Raw genomic sequence first — 14,011 nt, 5'->3', positions numbered from 1 at the left:
GATTTCTCCTTTATAATCCCGGAAATCTCCACGATTGTCACTTTAACCTCTGATTAACTGTGAAACATTTTGATGATATTTTTTAGATCTAGAAATTGAAACAGTATTGATAGTATTAGATCTTTTTGTTATCCATATGGTATTTTCTTCTCATAATCATGGGTAGGACAATGCTTTGACTGTCCCACCCAGGTATTTCCATGCGTAGGACATGTTCTACTTGTCCTACCCACTCCCTGCGCCACTGGCTGGACTGAACCAGATGAATGATGTGGAAAATAAAAACAGCCGAATACTTGACCTGCTTCTTGACCTTCGACCCGCGTTCAATCTCGGAAAGAGCTTTTTTTGTGTTATACGAGTTCCACAAACAAGCTGGGACTAATGGTTGCTGCGTCGAACACGGCTGCGGGAGTCGTATCACACAGCTGGAAGAAGCATCGAGTCGCTTGGTTTTTATTCCGGCTATGTACCAAGGTAGACCTAACCTGGTAGAATATAGTTTCCCAAAGTTTGGGGGGGGGGGGGGGGGGGGGTTTCACGACCCATTTCCATAAGATTTACACAGGCTGGGGAGTCGCGACCCACCACTTTGGGAAAATGTGAATTGTTCTGAACTTGAGAACGATTTGGACTAGAAAGTGAGGGTTGCTACGCCCATAAAAGATGAAGATAAATTCGTATGGAATTCTGCTGAATTCCGAATGAAATTCTGCCAAATTCCTGATTCTGAACGGAATTCTGCCCAATTTTAAATGGAATTCTACCGAAATCAGAAATAAATGCCGAATTCCTAATGAAAATCTGCCAAAATTCGAATGTAATTTTGCCGAATTCCGAATGGAGTTCTCCCAAATTCCAAATGAAGTTGAATTCCGAATGGAAATCTGCCTAAATCTGAAATGAGATTTTGACGAATTTCGAATGGATCTCAGCCACATTCTGAATTAAATTTCGCCGAACTCTAAAATACATTTTGCCGAATTCCGAATGGATTTCTGCCGAGTTCCGAATGAAATTCTCCCGAAATTCGAGAAAAAACGATTTCCGAATGCAATTGTGCCTATTTCCAAAAGGAATTCTGCCCAATTCTGAACGAAATTCTTTCCTATTTCAAATGAAATTTTGCCGAAATCCAAACTAAATGCAGGGCTGTTACAAAATAGTGGAATTTCAATCCGCGAAATCCGCGACTAGAAAATTGAAAACCGCGACTGTAAAAACAAATCCGCGACAAACAAAAATATAATTTCTTACTTATAATTATACGTTTTATAATTTTAAATTTTTTCAATATTTTTGCTTCTAATCTATTGGCATATTCATCAATAGAAAACAAAATTAAAGAACATTTACTTATTTATGTAATATATAAAAGAACATAGTTAACGCTTTAACTATATCATGAGCCACAGAAAATATATTGCGTTGAACTATGCCCGAAAGTAATTCAATTTTTAATGTTTCCGGGAAACCCCCCATTTGAATCGATGTTGTATCATTGCATTTCTTTACAAGTAGGTTGTGCAGATGGCAGTCTGTTGTCATAGTGCTATATTTTAATTATACTTTTTTAGTACACTATATAGTATTCTTCTAATCTCTACTATCGTTTTACAAGGGCTTGGACGCATCAATAACCTGTCAGGCTATTTATTGATCAGTCATTGCATTGTGTACTTCCATCAATTCGCCAGCTAGGAAATAATATAAGACCATTTTTTTTAAAGCAAGCGATTCTCTACAGAACTCTGCAGAGGCCCAAGCAAAGCCTGACGAATCTGATTTAAAAGTACTCAGGCGAAATGAAACCAGAGGAGGCCTGCGAATTTTTAAGAACTTGGATAATATTCACGATTTGAAAAATGATGTCATTATCACTACGTATGAGATAATGGATGGGTATTGCTAAGCTTATACAACACGGCTGACTCGACACGTTGTTCATTTGACGGAAGAGCGTCGAGCGAAGATAACATGCACTAGCAGGGTTGGGAAAACTCAAATTTTCGAAAAATCGAGAATGATCAAATTCACCCACGATTTTACTTTTAAATTATCAAGTGATTAAAACTCGCCAGCGATTAAGAATCGTTTGAAAATCGTATCTTGATTTGAAGCATTTACCGTTACCTTTTTAAATATTTTTCCGTACTAGCATGAAACTATAACGCCAAATCGAAGATATAACGGGACTGTTGACAATTAGCTATTATTAGTGAAGATTAATGATTGAATGAAAATGCTGTGTTTATTATCGTTTGAGTACAAAATTTGAGAAGTTGTCGCCGGCGACAACCCGCCTACTGTTTTCACGTAAAAAGTTTTCACATGAAAATTGCAATCATGATCGTCTGATAATGATTAAGCACAACACTGCACTAGACATCCTAGAAGAGGCCGTAGTCTTCTTGGTAGGCCGCGTACACGATGGCGTTTTGCCATCTATAGTGAGCATTACAACATTGTATGTGCTATCCATCGTAGGATTCGTTTGGAGTCTCAAGGATCAAGTTCAGTTAAACAGTTTACTGCAACTGAGTAATCACGAACTCTCAATGGATATAAGAACAGCTAGGAATTAAAAAGCGAAAGTAATGGAACAAAAACTAGCCTATCAAAAAGATATTGGAATGCATAATAGAACAAAGGATGATTACTGAATGGTTTGAATAGGATGCCTGCAATAGTGGGAGTCATTGAGCATGGTACAAAACTAGACGCAAACCTCTCGTTCAACCGACGATATTCGGATTTCTGAATACCCAACAATTGAAAGGCAGTCTGATCCTTACTCACAAAAAGAAAGGTCGAATAATCCACAAGGATTTTCTGTGTGGCAGCTAATATTGGCGAGAATGGTCAAAATGTGGCATTCACAACCTAGACCTCAATCCTTCAGCTACAGCAGCAAGTTAACATACCACCGGAGAACAGCGCGCATAAAAAAGATTACTGCGAGACACTCGAGGATGCAGATGAACCATATTTGCACCACCCTTATAAAAAAAGCCATACAAAGCGGCAGGAACCCCAAGATTCCAGTCCGGAGAAGCCGGAACCGTCGGACCCTATCATCGCAATTTTTGTCTATTTTATTAGTGCTTTTGTGTTTTTTTTTTCTACCAAATTTTATTCTTACAATCATTTCAATGTGGTAATTTTAATTCAAATAACTGACGAAGCCCTTGGTTGACTCACAAGACGGTCCTTCTGGTCCGGCCTTCCTCTTAATTAAAATTGCTAAATCCTTTTAATTTCTTTCCTCATTGGCGTTGAACCTAAAATTATAAATTTCAAAACACCTAAATAAAAACAGCTTCGATCAGCTATCAGTTCCGTCCCGACAGTTGCAGATGTGAGTATTACTGCGTTTGATCCGACTTTATCATCGACACTCTATACAGCGCCAGTAATCATAATTGTAATTCCGCAATTAGCGGCACAAAAGTTCTAAGCAATAAAATAAATTGCTCTCGGTATTTCGGTAATCCAGAAATGCAATATGATCGATCTGACAATTCGACAGACTTTCTATGTGTCCACTTAAACCAACATCCATACGACTATTGAAAGATTATTCAAATACTATGTGTTTGGATGTCGAGGGGTTGCCCATTTTGCAAACACCCAAATAAATGACATGTTGACTTAATCCTAAAATTAAATTGAGGGAAATCGCGATTTTCGCGAGAGTGTAATTATCAATCCGCGATTTTCGCGACAATATTTGACGGAACCGCGATTTTCGCGACTGGAAGTGTAAATCCACGACAAATCCGCGAAATCCGCGACTGTTGTAACAGCCCTGTAAATGCCGAATTCCGAATAAAATTCTGCCAAAATCCGAATGAAACTTTGAAGAATTTCGAATGGTATTCTGAATGGAACTCTGACGGATTCCGAAATAAAAGGCGAATTCCGAATGAAAATCTTCCAAAATCCAAAGAAAAACTGCCCAATTCCGAATGAAGTTCTGTCGAATTCCGAATGGAAATCTGCCGAAATTTGAAATGAAATTTTGCCGAATTCGGAATTCCGAATCATCCAAAATCCGAATGAAATTCTGCTCAATTCCGAATAAAGTTCTGTCGAATTCCGAATGGAAATGTGCCTAAATTTTAAATGAAATTTTGCCGATTTCCGAATGGATTTCTGCCGAATTACGGAAGAAGTTTTGCTGAAATCCCGAACAAAATTCTGTCGAATTCGGAGATTAATGCCGAATTCGAATGGAATTCTGCTCAATTCCAAATTGAATTTCACCGAATTTCGGATAGATTTCTGCCGAATTCCGAATTAAGTTCTCCCGAATTTCGAAAAAAAAAAATCCTATTTCCGAATGAAATTCTGTTCAATTCTGAACGGAATGCTGCCCAATTTTGAATGGAATTGAATTAAATGCCGAAATCCAAATGAAATTCTGCTAAAATCCGAATGAAACTTTGAAGAATTTTGAATGGAATTCTGCCAAAATCCGAAGCAAATGCCGAACTCTGAATGGAACCTACCGAAATCCGAAATCAAAGCCGAATTCCAAATGAAGTTCTGTCGAATTCCGAATGAAAATTTGCCGAAATTTGAAATGAATTCCGAAATAAATTTCCGCCGAATTCCGAAATAAATTTTGCCCAATTCTGAATGGATGCTGTTGAATCCTACCGAGTCTCGAAATAAATGCCAAATTACGAAAGAAGTTTTGCTGAAATCCCGAACAAAATTCTGTCGAATTCGGAAATTAATGCATTATGCTAAATTCCAAATTGAATTTTGACGAATTTCGAATAGATTTCTGCCAAATTCCGAATTAAGACAAAATTTTACCGGATTCTGAAACAAATGCCGAATCTTCTCCTTCTTCATTGACATTACATCCCCCTATGGGACATTGCCGCATCGCAGCTTAGTATTCATTAGGCACTTGCAAAGTTATTAACTGCGAGGCTTCTAAGTCAAGTTACCATTTTTGCATTCGTATATCACGAGGCTAACACGATGATACTTTTATGCTCAGGAAAGTCGAGATAATTTGCAACCCAAAAATTTCCTAGGCCGGACCGGGAATCGAACTCAACCACCCTCAGCATGGTTTTGCTTGGTAGCCGCGCATCTTACCGCACGGCTAAGCAGGACCCCCCGAATGGAATTCTGCCGAAATCCGAAAAGACTTTTATCGAATGCAGGAAGGAGTGCTGACGAGTTTCGAATGGAATTAAGCCAAAGTCCGAATGGAATTCTTCCCATTTCCGAATGGAAATTTGCCGAATTTCGAATATAATTCTGTCGAATTCCAAATGAAGTTTTTTTTTCAATTCCGAATGGAGTTCTGCCGACTTTCGAATGAAATGTTGACGAATTTCGTATGGAATTCTGCCGGAATTCAAAATAAATGCCCAATTTCGAATCAATTTTTGCCAAAATCTGTATGAAATTCTGCCAAATTCCGAATGAAAAATTGTGCCAAATTCCGAATGAAATTCTACCGAGTTCTGAATGGAAGACATCCGAGTTCCGAAAGGAAATTTGCTGATTTCCGAATGGAATTTTGCCGAGTTTCGAATGAAGTACTGCCGAATTTTTAATGGAATTTTAATGGAAGAGCTTCTGCCTAAGTTCGAATGGTTTTCTGGCTAATCCCGAATGGAAAGGAATTTTGCTGAATTCCGAATGAAATTTCGCCAAAATCCAAATTCTACCGAATTATGAATAAAGTGCTGCCGAACTCCAAATTCTGAATGGAATTCTGCTGAATTTTAAATGAAATTCTGCCATATTCCGAACGGGATTTTACAAAAATCCGAATGGAATTCTGTCGAATTTCTAATGGAATTCTGCCGAAATACGAATTGAATTCTGCCGAAATTTGCATGGTACTCTACCGAATTCTAAATAGAATTCTTCCGAATGCTGAATGGAATTCTTCCGAATTCTGAATGATATTTTGTCGAAATTCTGAATTCTGCCGAATTCCGAATACAATTTTGTCAAGTTACGAACGGAATTCTACCGGAAGGCTTCCGAGTTCCGAATGGAATTTTGCCGAATTTTGAAAGAGGATCTGCCAAGTCCCGAATGGATTTCTGCCGAGTTCCGAATGGAATGGAATTTTGTTGAATTCCGAATGGAGTTTTCCCCGAATGGAATTTTGCCAAATTCCAAATGAATTTCTGTTGGATTCCGGATAGAATTCTGCCGAATTTCGACTGTAATTCTGCTGAATTCCGAATGAAATTTTGTCGAAATTCAAATGGAATACGACCGAGTTCCTAATAGAATTCTGCCAAACTCCAAATGGAATTCTGTCGAATTCTGAATGAAATTTTGCCGATTTCTGAATGAAATTTTGTTAAATTCTGAATGGAATGCCGAGTCCCGTATTGAATTCTGCTGAATTCTAAATGGAATTCTAGCGAATTTCGAATGGTATTCTTCCGAGTTCTGAATGCAACTTTGTCGAATTCTGAATGGAATTCTGCCAAATTTTGAATGGAATTCTGGCGAATTCCGAATGCAATTTTGCCAAGTTACAAACGGAATTCTGCCGAATTACCAATGGAAATCTACCGAACTTTAAATAGGATTCTGCAGAACTTCAAATGGAATTGTACTTAATTTTGAATAAAATTTTGCCAAATTCCTAATACTTTTGGTACATCAGTTTTAAATGTTTCCCTTGTCATAAAACGAGTTTTTACGAGTCCAATTGATTCCACTACTTTATTGTACATTTGACAGATACGTATTTCGACCTCAACAGCAAGGCCGTCTTCAGTGTCTCGTACTTGACTCGACTCGAAATGTCGAAATAACTTCATACAAAATAATTACCAAGTCGCTAACAAAGAACTTCTCTTATATTGTCTTTCCTACTAACCAACTGTTGCTTTCCCGTGGTGCTCAAGGAGATGCAGAAGATTCATGCCTCTTTTGTAGCAAATGAGTGTCAATGATTTGAAAATTACGAATTAATATTGCCGAATACAGTGTCGAAGAACTAAATCATTTTTATAACCTTGAAGATGAACTCAGCAAGGCCTAAGTTGTGCTTATACGAAACCATAAAACTATATTTGCTTTGGAATTTTTCATTTCAATCAAATGATAATAATCAACGGACAAATTCTGCTATAAATCGTATATCATATGCATGGTGCTAAACAAAACGCCGAATACATTCATTTCTGTACCCGTCAAAACGCCAGCGGTCATAAATTTTGTTTAAACTCGTTTTATGGATCCTCAATTCTACCATCAAAAAGCGCAATTCATGTGCATGTTTTTACTGTTCAGCCAAAGCTCAAGAGTCGTTTCTTTTTTAATAACTTCCAAACCTCAGCACTGAACAGTTTGCGGTTGGTCAAGCGCCGAAAACATCAGCTTCTTGCTGGACGCACTAAATCAATCAACCAAAACAGTTTTGTTTTTTGTTTGCATCTCCTACAACGAATGGCATGCCGAATTATTGGGCACCTTCATGGTTCCCGATTATGCGCCAAGAACAACTGCGCAAATGGTAGGAATAGGATGTGCGCCCGTGGGGCAGGATAATTGAACCGGAAAGTACAAAGACGTTAGGCCTTATGTAAAAAAAAAACAATAGAAATGAAGCCTTCGTTGAATGGTTTTTCATCTTCACCATCAACTCTTCCTTATTTGATAAGTCATCGCCGACGATTGACGTCAATTGCCGTTGGCAATTTGTAAACCGAATTTCGTAAAATTTTCCACTCGTACATGACTTCTTGTCATTTCAAAATTATTGATATTTCTTCTAAAAGACTGAGGAAACTGAGTTTCATTTTCACTAAATATTAAATATTAGAAGAATTCGTCCTTAAAGTTTGTGAAGTGTGGTATCAAAAAGAATATACGACACTTGGGAGACGTACTACACTATTGTCAATCATTATCCAAGGACTATCAGGTCCAGGTAATGCAAAATTCATTAAGACAAAAGAATTGATAAATATGCTCTGGTCTAACTATCGATGTCTACAATTTCTGTAGACTACAAAAACATGTAACAAATAGAAAATAAAACAACTTAAAAAACGATTTGAAAATATTGAAAAAGTTCATGCAGAACAAAAGGATTGCATTTTTTCTATATTACAGATGGCATGTAATTGTTCTATTTTATGTTAAGCGATACAATTCTGTCAACTATTAGATGGAGCTGGCGTGAAATTGTTTTTCAATTGTCGTGATCGGAACTTACCATGCACGCTCCCTGGTTATTGTTCGCCAGGTCGCCGTTGGACAGTTTGTCGTTCTGATAGAGATGGTGCCCGTTGGCCACCGAACCGTTCTGCTTTCGGCTTGCTCCGTTGACCAGCGCATCGTACTTGGCGTTGTTGGCCTCGACGGCTCGCCGTGCCTTCCGTTTGCTGTAGGCCTGCTTGTAGAAGTCCGAGAACAGGAACAGGAACATGACGCCGTGCAGCCCGATCCACACCATGAAGCCCTTCGGGTAGTCGCAGTCGGTGAACAGCAGCTGGAACTGGTGCGTGAAGATTGCCACGAATTGCAGCTGCAATGGGAGAGGGCGGTTATGGGAAGCTGTCCATGTAGGTGGGAACTAATTGATTGCGAATTAATGAACCGATAGGATACACACACGCGGTCGAAAGGTAGTTAACCTCGCAATCAATCTTTGATAATTACCGGAGTAATTATCAACGTAATATAATTAGAGGTACTGTTATACGTTGCTAACGGAAAAAGATATTTCCTGCATTTAGAACAAGTTGTCACTTGCAATTTCTAACATACCATTTGGAAAGCGGTGAGGTATTTCTTCCACCAGATGTACTTCTGGTACTTTGGTCCTAGGGCAGCTACCATGTAGTAGAAATACATAACAATATGTACAAACGAGTTGAGCATGGCAAAGAATGTGCTGTGACCACCTGAAAAATAAATCAGCAGATAAAAATCGAGATGAAGAAATCAATTCGCTAAGACATTTTCGATTCGCGAAGCTCTGATGGGGTTGGACGTGTCGTCGAACCAGCTCCAAATTTTTAAAATTCAATTGACATCAGTCGGGACGGCCAAACGTAGACACAGACAATGACGCAGCACTTGAAATAATTATTCACATTAATTAGTGCTCGATGGATGCATTCATAAGCAAGCAGCGATGCTTTTGCCGCGAGCTACCAACTTACCAACCAGACAAACGTACGCATGTTATTTTTTTCTGCGAAAAGTTTCAAAACAAACAAAATTGCCCACTTATGGTGATTTAGTCCGTTTGAATAGCAACTATTGTTTTCGCATTGATTTCGGTGGTAAATGCGCGACCGGTGGTGTTGGGATTCACCTTATGAACCCAATTGCTCGCTGTTGGGGCATCGGACTGCCTATGTGAGATTACGTGCAGGCTTGGGTTTAATCAAGATGCGTTTCTCCATTTTGAGCATTTTGCACGAGCACGAGCTCTTATCCAATGGGTACAATTAAGGTGGAAAATTCCAACAGTAATTAGCAGCGTTCATCTTTGGGAGCAAGGTTTGAAAAGATTTTGCGATGTACGACTGTCGAAGATAGATTCGGATGTATAATTAGCAAAGGGTGTACCTTTTTTAAAAACCCTCCTTTGAAACGAAATGAGTTTATGAACCAAAAGATTCAATAGAAGTAGAAGAAAAAAATTAAACTAATTTAAATTTTTAATTTGGATATATTAAACTGCCAGTTTTACAAGGCAAAAATTAAAGTTGATCAGGGCTATTAAAAAAAAGAACATCGTGAAACGGAATACAATGTAAAAACAAAACAGCGAAACGGGCCAAACACTACCTCATATGAAACTCATAGTGTTACTAGAAATTCCTTTAGTTTGTACCCTTAAGTCTTCTCCTCTTCTTCTTCTTATTGGCATTTCATCCCCACACTGGGACTCTGGGACTGAGCCGCCTCGCAGCTTAGTGTTCATTAAGCACTTCCACTTCCAGTGGGAAATAAAAAAAAACAAAATTAAAGACAAAGTTAAAAGACTTCACTATTCCATTTACAAAGTGAATACATATAGTGGAAGTAAATGCAATAGTGAAGTCTTTTAACTTTGTAACATTTTCCCCTAAGACGCTCAATAATTATTAAACATAAAATTAAAGAAACGGTAAATGTAAAAATAGGTAGCCAGAAATAAAAATTAAGATGGATAAAACGAGCTAAGTTAGAAATGAGAAGTAAGGAGAAGTGTTAGATGCAGAATAAGTGTGGAGTTAGAAGCTCGAAACGAGAAGTTAAAAGTGACAAAAAATAAATGTAGAAAATAATAAGTTTTAAAAGATGTGTTATATGGAAAATAAGAATTTGGGATACGACGTTAATAATAAGAAATCACGTTACGCTGGGATATGGATACTCTGAAGTAGTGCGTAACGGTGTACCCCGAATCCCAAGGTGTCAGGCGACCCGTGCCGAGGGGATTAGTTTACTGACTGGACAGTATATTTAATCAATGTTCATTTGCATAAAATAAAAGTATGGAGAAATAAAGACTTTGGGGGTCGTACACATATTACGTAAGCATTTTTTCTGGGTTTTTTTGCCCGCCCTCCCCTCATGTTAGATTTTTTACATACAAATGATTTTTTATTTATATGGTGCGTACGTGCTTACGAAATATGTGTACGTCCCCTTGGCAGATTTTGATTTATTAATGTCAGACAGACATTGAATAAAAAGAAAATCTCTCACTTATTATTATCATCATATGAAAGAAGATCAATACGATAATTCGGGAAGCTATTATAATATATAAATCTCCATGATAAATTCTTTTAAAAATTTGCAAAGGGCACCGGTTCTCATGATGCATTTCAATTTGTTTTACACAGCTTTGCGATCTGTGGCTGAGTTTTGTAAAACACAAAAAAGTTGACTTTTGGAAACGCTTGTTTTTTGTGTCAACGAAAATAATTTAAAAATGTTTTTCAGCTCAACACGTAACAAATAAGCAACAAAACAAGAGCGATAATTTCTACAACCGCGTTTAGTATTTTTCAAGGGCTAGTCGGTAAATTTTCATTTTCCACCGGTGGCGCTGTATAAATTTCTACTGACCTTTTGTGCTGTTCAGCAATTTACGGATTTAATGATTTGTTCAGTAAAAATGAGTAAACGTCAAATTAATCAACATACTTTTTTACCGAGACACGACACTGACAAACGTTGTTGGGCTACTAAAAAACTAGAACTTCAGTAAAAAAGAAATTTTGCAGTTCAAACTCGGCAAACTAAATACCGGCAAACAAGTTCCTCCCGGATGTCGTCCGGAAGTTCGCCTAGAATTTCTTCCGGAAATTCCTCCAAGATTTCGTCTGGAAATTCCTCCAGATTTTCGTCCGGAGGTTCCTCCAGGATTTCGTACGGAATTTCCTCCAGGATTTCGTGCGAAAGTTCCTGCAGAATTTTATTAGAAGTTCCTTTATGATGTCGTCCGCAAGTTCCTCCGGAATTTTGTGTGGAAGTTCCTCCAGGACGTCGCTCGCAAGTTCCTCTAGGACAGCGGTTCTCAACCTTTCTCTTGAGAGGTACCCCTTCGAACTTTTGCATTCATTTAGGTACCCCCCATTTTTATAGCCGCAATGAAAATAAGCGTAGCTAACAAGATACATGAAATATAAACCTGAAATCTAACGGGATATATGGCTCTCCATTATTCATAAGGTTTCTAGTTGTTTGTAATATTCGTTATTCCATGAAACTTTCCAATTCAAATTATACATAAAGCTTTCGAGCCTCTTGAATCAAAAAAATCGAATTTCTTGAAAGAAGGCTTCTGAGATTTTTTTGAAAGGAGGCTTCTGAGATTCTTGTAACAAGGCTTCCTATCTTTTTGAGAGGAGCCTTTCGAACCTCTTGGAAGGAGGCTTCCGAGCCTCTTGGAAGGAGGCTTCCGAGCCTCTTGGAAGGAGGCTTCCGAGCCTCTTGGAAGGAGGCTTCCGAGCCTCTTGGAAGGAGGCTCTGAGCCTCTTGGAAGGAGGCTTCTGAGCCTCTTGGAAGGAGGCTTGAGCCTCTTGGAAGGAGGCTATGAGCCTCTTGGAAGGAGGCTTCTGAGCCTCTTGGAAGGAGGCTTCCTGAGCCTCTTGGAAGGAGGCCTGAGCCTCTAGGAAGGAGGCTTCTGAGCCTCTTGGAAGGAGGCTCTGAGCCTCTTGGAAGGAGGCTTGAGCTCTTGGAAGGAGGCTTCTGAGCCTCTTGGAAGGAGGCTCTGAGCCTCTTGGAAGGAGGCCTGAGCCTCTTGAAGGAGGCTTCCTGAGCCTCTTGGAAGGAGGCTTCCTGAGCCTCTTGGAAGGAGGCTTCTGAGCCTCTTGGAAGGAGGCTCTGAGCCTCTTGGAAGGAGGCCTGAGCCTCTTGGAAGGAGGCTCGGAGCCTCTTGGAAGGAGGCTCTGAGCCTCTTGGAAGGAGGCTTCCTGAGCCTCTTGGAAGGAGGCTTCTGAGCCTCTTGGAAGGAGGCTTCCTGAGCCTCTTGGAAGGAGGCTCTGAGCCTCTTGGAAGGAGGCCTGAGCCTCTTGGAAGGAGGCTCTGAGCCTCTTGGAAGGAGGCTTCCTGAGCCTCTTGGAAGGAGACTTCTGAGCCTCTTGGAAGGAGGCTCTGAGCCTCTTGAAGGAGGCTCTGAGCCTCTTGGAAGGAGGCCTGAGCCTCTTGGAAGGAGGCCTGAGCCTCTTGGAAGGAGGCTTCCTGAGCCTCTTGGAAGGAGGCTTCTGAGCCTCTTGGAAGGAGGCTTCTGAGCCTCTTGGAAGGAGGCTTCTGAGCCTCTTGGAAGGAGGCCTGAGCCTCTTGGAAGGAGGCTTCCTGAGCCTCTTGGAAGGAGGCTTCTGAGCCTCTTGGAAGGAGGCCTGAGCCTCTTGGAAGGAGGCTTCTGAGCCTCTTGAAGGAGGCTTCTGAGCCTCTTGGAAGGAGGCCTGAGCCTCTTGGAAGGAGGCTTCCTGAGCCTCTTGGAAGGAGGCTCTGAGCCTCTTGGAAGGAGGCTTCTGAGCTCTTGGAAGGAGGCTTCTGAGCCTCTTGGAAGGAGGCTTCCAGCCTCTTGGAAGGAGGCTCTAAGCCTCTTGGAAGGAGGCTTCTGAGCCTCTTGGAAGGAGGCTTCTGAGCCCTTGGAAGGAGGCTTCTGAGCCTCTTGGAAGGAGGCTCTGAGCCTCTTGGAAGGAGGCTTCCTGAGCCTCTTGGAAGGAGGCTTGAGCCTCTTGGAAGGAGGCTTCCTGAGCTCTTGGAAGGAGGCTTCCGAGCCTCTTGGAAGGAGGCTTCCGAGCCTCTTGGAAGGAGGCTTCCGAGCCTCTTGGAAGGAGGCTTCCGAGCCTCTTGGAAGGAGGCTTTCGAGCCTCTTGGAAGGAGGCTTTCGAGCCTCTTGGAAGGAGGCTTTCGAGCCTCTTGGAAGGAGGCTTTCGAGCCTCTTGGAAGGAGGCTTCCGAACTTCTTGAAAGCAGGCTCTAGCAAAGAAGCAACTGAAATTTTCGGAAAAAGCCCTCACGTCTCTTAAATCACGGCTTCCGAACCTTTAGACTCTAGATTTTAGTTCAGAACCATATTCTTAACATTTTATTCAACATTTATTTTGTAGATTAATTATGTAGATTAAATATTTTTTTAAATATGTTTATTCAACGTTTTGATTGGAACTGTAATACATCCGCCATTACGCATTTTTATCCGAGGTAGCCCCTGAGGCCAGAGAAGTACCCCCAGGGGTACATGTACCCCAGGTTGAGAACCGCTGCTCTAGGATTTCGTCCGGAAGGAGCAACTTCGTCCAGGAGTTCCTCCAGGATTTCGTCTGAAAATCTCTTCAGGTTTTCATGTGAAAGTCCCTCCATAATTTCGAATGGAAGTTCCTCCAAGATTTCATAAGGAAGTTCTTCCAGGATTTCGTCCGGACAGTCCTCCAGAATTTCGTCCGGAAGTTCCTTCAGGATTTCTACCGGAATTTTCTTCTCGATTTCGTCTGGAGGTTCCTCCTGGATTTCGTCTAGAAGTTCCTCCAGGATTTCGTGCGGAAGTTCCT

The 14,011-nt window shown here is 40.4% G+C and overlaps 1 protein-coding gene across 1 annotated transcript in view; it reads right to left on the bottom strand.

The window, feature by feature from the left end:
* The window catches only part of LOC134226600 (elongation of very long chain fatty acids protein 7), a 164,894-nt gene that overhangs the window by 7,463 nt on the left and 143,420 nt on the right, over positions 1 to 14,011 (bottom strand). Inside the window, exons 6-7 of the mRNA XM_062707475.1 lie at positions 8,773 to 8,909; positions 8,219 to 8,530 (exon numbers count right to left, since the gene is read on the bottom strand). Of these exons, the coding sequence (XP_062563459.1) occupies positions 8,219 to 8,530; positions 8,773 to 8,909 (449 nt within the window). The remainder of the gene's footprint in view (positions 1 to 8,218; positions 8,531 to 8,772; positions 8,910 to 14,011) is intronic.

Source organism: Armigeres subalbatus, chromosome 1 (genome assembly GCF_024139115.2).
Source record: "Armigeres subalbatus isolate Guangzhou_Male chromosome 1, GZ_Asu_2, whole genome shotgun sequence".
Lineage (NCBI taxonomy): Eukaryota > Metazoa > Arthropoda > Insecta > Diptera > Culicidae > Armigeres > Armigeres subalbatus.
Note: the sequence above shows the minus strand (reverse complement) of the source record. Positions and strands in the feature narration are given on the sequence as shown.